Source organism: Trichoplusia ni, chromosome 22 (assembly GCF_003590095.1).
Source record: "Trichoplusia ni isolate ovarian cell line Hi5 chromosome 22, tn1, whole genome shotgun sequence".
NCBI classification, from domain to species: Eukaryota; Metazoa; Arthropoda; class Insecta; order Lepidoptera; family Noctuidae; genus Trichoplusia; species Trichoplusia ni.
The window spans coordinates 5,261,839-5,274,487 of record NC_039499.1 but is presented as its reverse complement, the minus strand read 5'-3'; the positions used below and the strand labels follow the sequence as shown (position 1 = coordinate 5,274,487).

General features: G+C 34.6%; 2 protein-coding genes across 3 annotated transcripts in view; one reads left to right on the top strand and one right to left on the bottom strand.

Annotated features, from left to right (window-relative positions):
* The window catches only part of LOC113504459, a 33,616-nt gene extending 27,384 nt beyond the window's left edge, over positions 1-6,232 (bottom strand). Inside the window, exon 1 of one of the 2 annotated variants that reach the window (XM_026886748.1) lies at positions 5,962-6,232. The gene's annotated coding sequence lies outside the window, so the exon portion shown is untranslated. The remainder of the gene's footprint in view (positions 1-5,961) is intronic. The other variant, XM_026886746.1, reaches the window with a different exon arrangement.
* Positions 6,233-9,639: 3,407 nt separating this feature from the next.
* On the top strand, positions 9,640-12,589 carry LOC113504392 (E3 ubiquitin-protein ligase SIAH1-like). Its single transcript, XM_026886643.1, has one exon. The coding sequence runs from the start codon at positions 10,057-10,059 to the stop codon at positions 10,900-10,902; it is 846 nt and encodes a 281-aa protein (XP_026742444.1). The 5' UTR covers positions 9,640-10,056; the 3' UTR covers positions 10,903-12,589.
* The last annotated feature ends 60 nt before the right edge of the window (positions 12,590-12,649 follow it).

The window sequence follows — 12,649 nt, the reverse complement described above, 5'->3', positions numbered from 1 at the left end:
AATAAGTAACATAGTCCCAGAAACAGAGCATTACAAAAGAGACTAATGTTACATTCTATATACACATTTAAAGTGGTTTAGAGTAAATGAGTAAAATGTTATACGTAGAATTAGAGGCACTACTATCAATGAGGCATATAATATTCTGCCTCAAAATCATTTAACTTGGTTAAGGATTCATTACATTCTACTTAATGTCGAAATGTATAATTATAACGTATTTGAATGAGGAAGTTCGTACCCAACAACATCCCTTATTGCTATTTTATAATTCTAATAACTATGATCATTAATCAGGGCTCGATAGATAATCGATTGGATCCTCGATACAAGTGAAACTTACTGGTGAAAACCTTCCTTTCACAACATTCAGTACTTCACAGTTCCTACTGCTAAATTATTTGTAGTATTTGTACTCATCGCTGCTAAATCCCTTGGCTTTCAGTCCAACTGTGATAGGTTTATTACGCCTAATCAAAATTATCCGAACAGATTATTATGTTTTCATATAAATATATGAATTCCTTGAATTATTGTATATTTATGTTGACGGTATTCTAACAGCAATTCACAGACAAATGTATGCCACAAATTTTAATGCAGCTCGTAAAACCGTAAATTACACAGCAAGCTGGCAACGCGGACATTGGCTCACTCGCCGTTTCATTAAACCGTGGAGTTACCGCAAAATAAACAAAACTACGATCGTGACGCGTTCGGGGAACACAATCATTATCGCATTACGACTCCATCATAATAAATAAAGACAGACAATACTCTACCCTATTCATAGCTTTTTACAGATTAATTTAATAAACAGTTTTCACAAAATTTCAGTTAAATTCGTATAGGTAAACCTTTAAATCAAAGGTTTTCCAAGTGAAACCTAATCTGAGCAGTTTTCTCATTGAAATGTTAATTAATTCTTTATTCATTAAGTGTATTGTCTGGCTACGCCTTCATGTAGAACATTAGTCGTCTATCGCCTTATTTAAGGTTGTGTTGCTCGGTTCTCAGTCTGACAAAATCAATTATGTGAACAAACAAAACAGAATATATGAGGACTCTAATGGTTTAAACTATTACCGTAGCTAAATACGTACAAGTAACTTCTTAACAATTGTTAAGACGTGCTCAATGAGAGTTTTTTTGCGACGATATGACCTGATAAGGATGTTTACACTTTGTCAATTCCATAGCAAATATCCTGTTAGGTATGCAATAGTTACAATGTAGAAATGCAAGGGTATATACTTAAATGATTGATTAAATATAATAAGTTATATTAACGAGGTTTTTTTTTGCTGGAGGTGCACCATGCTATTTAATAAATCAAATAAAATCAATTATTTCTAATTATAATTGTCCTTTCATTTATCATACAATTTCGGTGACTTCAATCAATCCTTCTGAACCACAGTCGTGAGGCGTGATGTATCTTACTACATGTGACGGTGAGCCACTTAACCTATGATCTAGTTCACGCATAGGAATCATCATAGAAGACTCATCAACATAACAGGCTATCATGGACAGATAACCTATTCAAATTCCTAATATATTAATGTTATATTATATATCCTTGGATTGTCCATGATGATTTAAGTTGCATTGTATATTATTGCTTCAGCCCTTACTGAATAATATTAATAACGTCTAATTAATAAAATAACCTTCGAGACTTGCGTAAAAAAGTGTCTTGACTCTAAGTGATTATTCACCTTTAGGTATTGAAGTTGACTTACAAACCTTTATCAGCATATTCACCTATTAAACCAAAATAAATATCATGATTGAATTCAACGCCCAATTACAAAGCGATTATCATTGAGGTATGAAGTTTTCACGAGTTTATAATCACAACAACATTGATTAGATACGAGCCATGTTTACTTTTAGCATGCGAATGTGCGACAATGCAAACAAAAGGGGCCAGATTAAACGACTATTGAATTGTAGAATGGAAACAGTCAATATTGTTGTTACACCTCAAAGATGGGAGACAACAACTACAAATACTCTGTGGGAGTTTTGTAATGAGAATACTATTAATGAATTGGTCAACAATGGACTTTGTAGAGTATGCTCGCGACCGTATGTAGTGACAATGAACAAAACTATGTTATAGGGACTGACATCTCAAATTAATATTTCTGGATCACCCTTTCGGGTTTTATAATAAAACAGAAAAGGGCGATCGCTATCTTTTTGTTTTATTGCTTTTCTTCTGTCTGTGATACAGTCTTTTTGCTACAGATCTAAACAAATTCCGTCTCGTACAATAATTTACGCTCGAGTAAGACGTTTTTTACGCCGCTGCAGCTAAAGGCAATCCAAATTGACGCGGAACGGTTTTACGAGTAATTTTACCTCGGTTAACCGATTCAAATAAGCCGTGCTCTCATCCTAATAATACACATACTTCGAGGAGGAAGCAAGGTTTTTCATGCATTTTCTAGTTATTCACTTAAACAAAAATTGAGTTATATGTTCTGGCTCTGAAAATGGATCCTGCATTTGTTTATCAGCCTACCCTCACACCTTATTACATCATTTAATACTTAGTTACACATTACAATGCACGAAATAAGCCTAGACAGATAATGTAATCGGTATATTATCTAAATTGGAGTGGCATAACCGATAAAATAACTCGAATGGTAATGGTTTAAGTGATATTCAAGGTATGTAGGTAAGGGAGACCATTGTTTACCTATGTCTGAGAATATCCTCATACATATGTATAAATTATGAAAGCAATCTCGTACACGTTTCAATTAATCATATTGTGCTAATAAAAATATTACTCAGAGCTCATTTTTTGAGAAAAAAATTGCAGTTTTATTAAAATTTGAGCTGCTTTTTTCCACTGTTTTCTTATTTTAATAACTAAGTGTTAAGGGTAAATATGCTTTGCGATTTATTATCTGTTAATCAACGCTATTAAATTTTTCAGTGTTGAGTACATATTTAATTAAAATTCAAATTTCTTTTAACTCCGTAGCAAAATACTCTTTACAAAGTGAAAAATCCACTTGCGCAAATACTTTCTAACAACTGCGATCAACTTGAACCATTCCAAAATAAAAGACAACTTGCTAAGGTCAACCTCCATGCAATGATTTAAGGGGCGGACCTTACTTTACATATAATGGAGGCTTATCAATACAAAGGCGGCGGACAGACAACCTGCCCGACGATAACAGTTAGGTGTCAGTTACTACATTCAATATACTTATATCAATATTTAATATTTATGTAGGTTTGATTCAACAATTAAAAACGTTTATTGCAATTAGGTCGACGCCTTAATAAAACTATGTGTCATGTTCAGTATCGACTTACCGTTGAAAAGAATTGCTGAAATAGGTCGTTTTCGTGTTTGTTTTAAAGAAGTCGTAATGATCTGTTTGTTTTGATAAGGGTTTTGTTTGCACTTGGGGTTTTTACCGTGAGGCATGATATAATACGATAAAAATATCTAAACTCATATAACTTATACATGAGTTTCACCAGTCCTCAAAAATTCTAAATGAATTAACTCTTAGACAATATATAAAAAATAGAGTCTTTTTAGCGCAAATGAAGTTTAGAAACTGGTGATTTAGCAATGAGACATGTTCGAGAATAGAAATTATATTCCTATCGGAGTATTTTTAAAGTGTCTACTCTTCACATCATGCGAACTCGCCAAAAATGTCTTAGTCACCTCTCACCGCACCCTCGGACCTTGCCGCTCCAAGGTCAAGCTACAGCCCTATTCATAATCATTAAAGTCGAGTCTGGATTTGCCGGACTTTGTCTACAAAGCACCTTCATTTTTAATTTGTTTAAAAGGTGCCTTTCGTAGGTCAAGGCTAGCGAACATACGAAAGTAAGTATACGTACGAGGTACTTATTTTGTATACTTCTGAAACTGATTTTGGTAACGTTTCAAAATTTCTCAATTGTAAAGAACATTGAAACTGTTTAAACCGGTAGGTGTTTGTAGAGCCATAGAGATTATTTGTTGAGAATTCGCGAGCTCCGTGAAACTAACAAATACTAATTCTGTCGCTCCTGATAAGAAAACCCGAGATAAAGTTAACAGCTCAGTTCTTACGTACACGGTACCTACCTACTTGTGACTAATTTCAAATGTGATATTTTGACTCGACGAGTAATAGTCCGGTGAAGAATTCAGAGCTGAGTCTGCGCTCCCCAAATAGTTCTGCCTCAAAACAATTTATTGACAAATCTTCTACCATTTTCGAACCTCATGAAATCCAATGACTGTCCAAAGAGCTTAAATCTCCTTTCTTCCCCAAATATAGAATTCTTCTATCAGTTATTATTGAATTCAAGTCGCGGTGTTTTAGAGAGGTTAGGGGTGGCCATGTTGTGTCATGAAAGCGACTGCTTTCCAGAGCAAATCGAATAAGGACATTCAAATGAATTAATATAATGATAAAATATTAAGGATAACTTGTTAATGATCCAATTTTCATTATAAACACACGAATGCGTGTAGTATTGGCCGTACGCAATATTATTTATGGAATCTGGGTGGTTTTTTTTGTATCTATTACCCTAAACAGTTGTTAAGAGGACAATTATCACTGATCGTTTTTGCCTATTGACGTATCAATAAAAAGTAAGTAATCAATTTACGTATTTATGCGAAAGAAAAAAGTTTTTTAGTCAATCTCTCGTAAATCTGGACGGATTATCAGGGATTGCGGTATTAACTATTCCGAACCACAATCTATGGATTTGTCTTAAAATCCCCTGTAGTCGTTGTTATATTGATAAATATGTGGATAGAACAAATATGGAGATGTGGTAATAAGTATATAGTAGTGGCAACATTAATTAAATTTTGAAACGAAAAGGGAGAGGTGCCTAGTTGGAAGTTGATTATTAATTATACATCACTAGCCGACTGGAGAGATTGACAAGTCGCGATGGGCACACATCTGATAAACATTAAGAATTATGTCTGTGTAGGAATCTGTAGGATTATCTATAATTCTAGATATTTCTTCACCTTCAATCTGAAGTGCGACTGGCAATGCTGCCATGGTATAACTAAAATGCCGTTATCCAACATCTGGTAAATTTTCAACATTTGATGCTACATCAATGAGAAAACAAAAATCTATCGATCTGTGTTTGTGAATTTTCAATATCTTGAATAGTTCTGGAAATTCGCAATCGCAGATCGATAGATTTTTGTTTGGATAACGGCATTTTAGTTATTCCACGCAGAATGTTAATTCATCCAAATTTCTAAGGGTTTCGTGCTACAAAAATCAAGCAGGTTATTCATCCACTACAAATATAGGTTAAAACTTAAAACGATACAATTATTGATTGACTACGGGTTAATCTTTCGACAGTTATTGATAAACATCGTTTAATCTAATCGTATAAACGTCTTGATAAAGTAAAATTAATTCGTTTTATTTCCTGTTGGAATTTACAAATCATAAAAACTGCATAATTACAATTACGATTCATTCAGAAAGTTACATGTTACCGACGTCACTCCGTGTAAAGGAAAACCCTTATCAATTTCTATGAATGCAATCACAAGGCCAGCGAATTAATTGTTTTGAAGAAATTGCGGAACCGCTTCGAATTTTTATTTTTTAATATTTTAACAATTATTATTTAATATTTTGTAAAGCATTTGCATTTCAATGAAAAATACTCAGAAATAAGTTTGACTTGTTTCAGTACGAGAACGACCATTCTTATTTTGCTATTTATTGAGAGAACAAAATGTGTTTTCTTTTTTTGAAAAAATCTTAGATAGTTCCTATGGTTATTTACTCTCTCGTGTTATAATTACTAAAATAACAACGTAGTTAAACTTAAACGACGCGTTGCGAGAAGATAATTAAACTTTCTACAATGACAGTGAAGAACATAAGAAAAAGTGTTTAAGAAATAAAAAAAAGGTAGAGTGTATTAATTTACCTGTAAATTATATGTGTAAAATATATTGACACAAAAATCCAAGGCACTCACTAAAAAGACAAATAGGTAATAATTCTTGAAGCACTAATATTTCACTTAAATATAAATAAGAATCACCCACAAAATAATAAATTGGAATTCGAAATAGAATTACGAAGTGTCAATCAATTTTCGCGCCACGCGCGTGCGGTGCAGCGTGCGTTCAACAACAACACTTTCCATAGACTAATTTTATTTTTCCCATCCGACTGTACACAGCACGGGCGAGACAAATACCTGTTGGTCGCCGACAAACTTTGTTACATTTATTTACTTTTACAAATAGTTGCGTAACAATGCGTGTGATTACTTGATTTGTCACTATAAGGCGTTGTTTTTAAATAAGAATATTTGTATTTGTTCACATATTTTAAAGTGGAATTAACGTTCCTTTCATAATACGATACTCAAAGTAAACGGAGAGTTAAGGTGAAATTTATATTTCGGGAAAAGATCAACTCGGATTCGGATTCCCGGTTAAGTAGCATTCAGTATCATAGAGTTTGGATCACAATCGGGCAATTGTTCATTTTAAACATAATACCCTATTTATTTAAACGTCCGTGAATTCTTTAATAGAAAAGGTGAATGTTAAAAGTATTAAGATTTTTTCAGCAGAGTTATATTATTGTTTATTTGAAGCATTTTGATTTCTTCTAGTTAGTAACTTATCCAATAAGAATTCATTACTAAAGGTATTATTTTTTATAATATAGATATCATTAACCCAATAATTATAGACTATTTGCTTATAATCTATTGGGATAATCGTTAATAAGATCGTTTCTTTGTGTTAATATTGTGGCCTACCCATTGATTGAAAAGTTGGGACTTTCCCATTTCAAGACTACTATTTTTAGATAAATTAATTAAGTGCATTATCTACTGATAAGCATCACTTATGGTTACACGGGGCAAGAATAACCGGGTAATCATTCAATATATCGACCAAGATTTATGTCTGAAGAAGTGCCCGCTTGTCAGAGACTGGTCGGTAGCCATTTTGTTTTCAAAAGCTTGACTATTGTCTTGCTTAATCAATATTATCTGTATGTATCTACTCTACATTATATATCATGAGTAAGTACACGCAGAATATAAACTAAACGTACGCAGATTTCGGAACAAAATTCGATGTTCTATCATCACGTCTATTTGCTCTACTTTTTGACAATGTTGCGGTATTTTCTCAACATTAACACATCGCTTGTTACTAACCGCTCGGAATATCAAAATAGGGCTTGTTATTCGTCTCACGTCGGTATAGAAAAGGGCATTACGCCACAATAAGAATTATCATCATTGCAACAACAAAGGCTTTAGTTGTTATCGTGTCAGTCACGGCGCAGACTGATGCTTCAGCGTCTATCACAAAGATAACTTAGACATTTCTAAGAGCTGTCTGATAAGACGTAAAGGAAAGCTATTGCCAAAATGTTACAGAAATTCCGAACTATTGCTAAATTCGTTTTCCTCTCAATGTTCATTCACTTCACTTGCATTTGTTTTGAGATTACAGAAAACATGACAAGTATATGTTGTAAAGTTAAGATGTTGCAAACAAGTGACAGTCGTTTGAGCGCTTACGCCATAGAAATCTAAATAACAAGTATTATTTAGATTTATATGGCTTACGCTGATTAATGTATTGAACCCATGAACTGACAAGTCAAAGTGACTTGTAGGAATGTCATTCATAGGCATTGAAGTTTTATATTTATTACGATGTAATAATTTCTAGACCATAGATATAAGATATAACTATACATATTAGCAATCATCAAATTCCTCCTGCTTTGCGTTGAGCCAGAGCGTGAAACTTTCGCTTTAGTTTGCGAAAGCGTTCCCGCACTCCAGTGGTTTTAGGTGGTACGAGTCCGGCACACCTCTTTACCTTCCCCAGGGCGAAGAAAGTCCATGAAGATGTCCACTGAGTAGAAAAAAGTGTGTGAATCTTTCCCGTGATTAAAACCAACCCATGTTAATTATTTTGTGTAACTTTAACAAACATGATCTCAGGTAACAGTTTGGCTAGCAAGAAAGAAATATATCATGATTATATTTGCATAAATAAGGTAGGTATAGAACATACACATAACACATTCTGATTTCGGCGTGCAAATACAGTTTCAACTCATCATTTTCATAGCAGGTGTTAGTCTCCACGTTACTAAGCGTTATCTTTTTAAAAGTGGCGCTAATGGCTGAGCAACAGCCGATTAAGTGTACCTACACATAACAGATATTTGAAGTAATTAATGTAGGCAGATACGGTATCACGGGAACTAGTCAACCAATGACGACTTTACTCTGTGATATATATCACAGATGCAAAGCGATAGGATTTACCATGATTTAAAATGATAAATATTGCGATAATGAAAGGCATATAATCCATGACGTTCATGTACTTCTTTTTTTTAACACCAGCTCTAAGTTATTTAACTCTTGTGTAGCGGCGGTCTTAATATTCAAGTCACTTGCACAAAGACACCCAGACTCAGAACGGTCAGAAAAGATCATCCAAACGCTTGTCCTACTCGGGAATCGAATCTGTGACACACCGCGCAGTGGTTGTGACCTCAGCCACTTGCCTCTAACTGCAGTCCATTCTTTGTTGGCTTCCGATGTCCTAAACATCTCTATAAGGTACATATATTATGGACAATAAAAAGGAATATAAAACGAAACTTTGCCTTAACAAAATGCCTTCCATTGGCAGTCACAAAAGCAAATGTAATAAGGATATTATATTTTCCTACACTTATTTTCCAGTATCGATTCCCTACACTTCGGTTTTCAGGCATGAGGGGCTGATAACAACATTGTCTTTATAGAAGCGTTAGTCTGCAAGCATCGTTTATTTGTTTAAGTAACAGCACAATCCACAATATTTCCTAGAAGTCGCGTGCGTCAGATATATCCGTCTAATATTGACGTCGCTGATGCAGTACGGTCATTGCCAAGAGAAAGTGTGACTTGGACAACCTTCTCACATTTCTACAAATGCAAAAATATTATATATTTTTAGATTTAAAAAGTTGATCCTCGAGAAACTAATTGAATTTTACGATAAAACTATAAGACTTGACGTCAACTTTAGAAATATAAGACCGATTATCAAAAAAAAATTCAAGTTATTGAACCAGTTTCACGCCTTCTCTTCTGTTATAATTATTATCTATTGCAACGTGTAAAATTAAATGATGATATGGATCTTTTAGAGTAACATGTATTGTATCATATCTACGTAGCTGAAATAAACAACGCCATAGTACGTGAGAACTAGATGGCGTTGTTCAATGCCTTTACTATTTGGATAATTATCCACTTATTGGGAACTATATATTATAAAGTTTACGATTAACCTACCTGAACACCTGTGCATTTTACTTTTAGACAAAAGATTCATATTAAATATAAAAACACTCCTTCGTTCGCAATTATATAATTATGGATTCAACTTTTAAGTAAGATGTTCTTAAAGTAACAAAAATCTTTATCGACCATTATAATTAAAATCACTACTGCGAAAGCAATATTCATTGTTGTCAGGATTTTTCTCTGCAAATAATAACCTTTATCAGCTGGTCTATTACTTTATGTGTGAATTCTCTATGGTTTGACATCATGGTGTTGGTGTTGCTGTCATGCCCAGTCATGTCATTTGTGAGTTTTGTTCGATTGGCCGTCATTGAGTTTTACGACGAATTTCGTCCTTTTGTAATGAACTAGGACATTTGCTTTAAATTGGTATTTTATATAAACAAACTCAATGCAATAACTATGAATTAAATTGTAAGGAGTTCGCAAGTAAAACTAATTGTATCAATCGCTCTGAATCCCACGGAGATTAGAACTCTAATCACGTCGTATGTACTGAATAACATTGGCCTCAAGATCTGTGATGGAAACGTACTTCACCACCACTTCTAGACGGAAAGAATCAGCTGAAGAAGGCTATAAATGATTTAATCGGCAGCGCAACTTTTGTGGAACACGAAGAAGAGGAGAGGTGATCGTCGTTAGACGGTTTTATATGCGCGTGACGGTGACATGAGCACAAACAACAAGCGGCGCGGAGCTAGCGGTTCCAGTTGTTCTGTCCCTGGGGTGCCCGCTCTCGTGAACGCGCCGACCGCCATGTCCGCCGACCTCGCCTCGCTGTTCGAGTGCCCCGTGTGCTTTGACTATGTGTTGCCGCCGATACTGCAATGCCAGAGCGGGCACCTGGTGTGCTCTAGCTGCCGTCCCAAGCTGTCCTGTTGCCCGACGTGCCGCGGTCCACTCGGCAACATCCGCAACCTCGCGATGGAGAAGGTCGCCAGCAATGTTATGTTCCCATGTAAACACTCCAACACTGGCTGCACTGTCACGCTCGTGCACACGGAGAAGGCGGAGCATGAAGAGGCTTGCGAGTTCAGGCCTTACTCATGCCCCTGCCCCGGTGCATCCTGCAAGTGGCAAGGTGGCCTTGACCAAGTTATGCCACACCTTATGATGTCACACAAAAGTATTACTACTCTTCAGGGTGAGGATATAGTGTTTCTAGCTACAGATATAAATCTCCCTGGAGCAGTGGATTGGGTAATGATGCAGTCCTGTTTTAATCACCATTTTATGTTAGTTCTTGAAAAACAAGAGAAGTTTGATGGGCATCAACAATTCTTTGCCATTGTGCAACTTATAGGATCTCGGAAAGAAGCAGAGAACTTTGCTTACAGGCTTGAACTAAATGGTCATCGAAGGAGACTCACATGGGAAGCCATGCCCCGCTCTATACATGAAGGAGTGTCCTCAGCCATTATGAATTCAGATTGTCTTGTGTTTGACACGTCTCTTGCACAACTGTTTGCGGATAATGGAAACCTCGGAATAAATGTCACAATATCCATTGCCTAATCATTACCACATTGTTATTATTTATAGTGCAGTAACCAAGTGGCTTTCATTGGCTGTTAACAATAATCTAATTATATTTTCATGTCAATGGAGGGTTTACCACACTGAAATAGTGATGATATACATATAATATAGTAAATATATATAGAAATATTTCAATTAAAAGAAATCCCTATTTTTGTTACAGTTTGTGGTGTTTGAGAAGTAATTTTGACTTGACATGTTTTGTATTGAATTTATGGAATAATCAACATCAAAGTAAGCCAAAAATACTGTTTTTTTTTTTCTCAATACTTTGTAAATGTGTGTTCAACTTAGGGTTTAAGTAGTGGAAAGTTGAATTCTCAGAGTGAATGAATAAATTCATTCTGGAATTGCCTTGTCAGCATAGTTTATAATGAAATTATGACCTCTCTCGAGAGAAAGTGATTATTTTATTCCAAACATTGAACAAATTTGTACTAACATAAATATTGTAATCATATGTATATAGGAGCGTAAACATTTGATGTTAAGTGAGTGATGTTGCTTTGTGGACTTAGAGTGCTGGCTTCAGTAAGGTCACAATGCGGTGACACCCAAGGCACTCGCACTAACCAGGTCCATCACCAGATAGTCTTGAGTCTCATGCAACTTTCTAGCCTATAGTTGTGCAGCACTACAGTGCTCACCACTGCCTCACTTAGTGCTGTTTAGAGTCGTAAATTAGTGTATGCATGCAAAATCTTAACACAATGTTACAAGATTATTGTGCAAAACTAACTCAACTTGCATGAATACTTACTTACAAGGATAGTAAACAGTAAAGTCTGATATAATGCAATATTTGCACAGAAATTATTTTGACTACCTATCAATAAGTACGTACAAAATATAGAACCAAACTGTCTACATGATGTGCACATAAGATCTCACTTTATTGAATATTGGTACTGTGTTATCTTGACATGTTTTATGTGAAATTCATTTTCTGCCAGTACCTGACTGCCTGACTTATGAAGTAGAATTATTATATAATATTTAGTGCTCTTGGGGTTGAAACATGTCACTGAATATAGAGAAACTCTTCTCACCATTATCTTGAATTTATTCTATAAGTTGTGTTTAGTATTTTATACATTATTCACAGTGGCGAGCAAATAAATAGCACCATCCTTGATAGTGTAAGTTTTTCACTATAAGTGTGATTTATAAATTTGCAACTTGTGTAGTATATAAGAAGCATATTTCTTGTATTAATCAGTCTGCTATGCCATTAAAGATAGTGTCCTAAACCTGAATGGTTTGGAATAATGTTTACGGACTTGCCAAGTTTATATTGAGAAACTAGAAGGAAAACTTAGAAAATCGACGGCTAATTAATTGCTCTCCAGTGCATGTAGCTACCATTTTAAGTTTGTTTTCTGAGAACAATAGCTCAAGATTACCAGAATATATTGTTTTCTATGTCATGACTGTTATAGTTAATGAATATTTTAGGTAACTGTAATTTCGTTAGTTTTAGCTTCATTTATTTATACAATCCGTTACTTAATTGTGTAGTTTTAGTTGCCTCATCAATATCACTTCGCAACTGTGGTACGAACGCGACGGCGATCGTAGTTTTATTATTTAAATCTCTTCTATATCTAAGAATAAACTGATAAATTTTATGAAAAATTCTAGTTGAAATAAATTTTGTAATGTATAATGTAGTTTTCATTACCACACCTACTTATAAAAAATTAAAATGATAATAACACTTTTC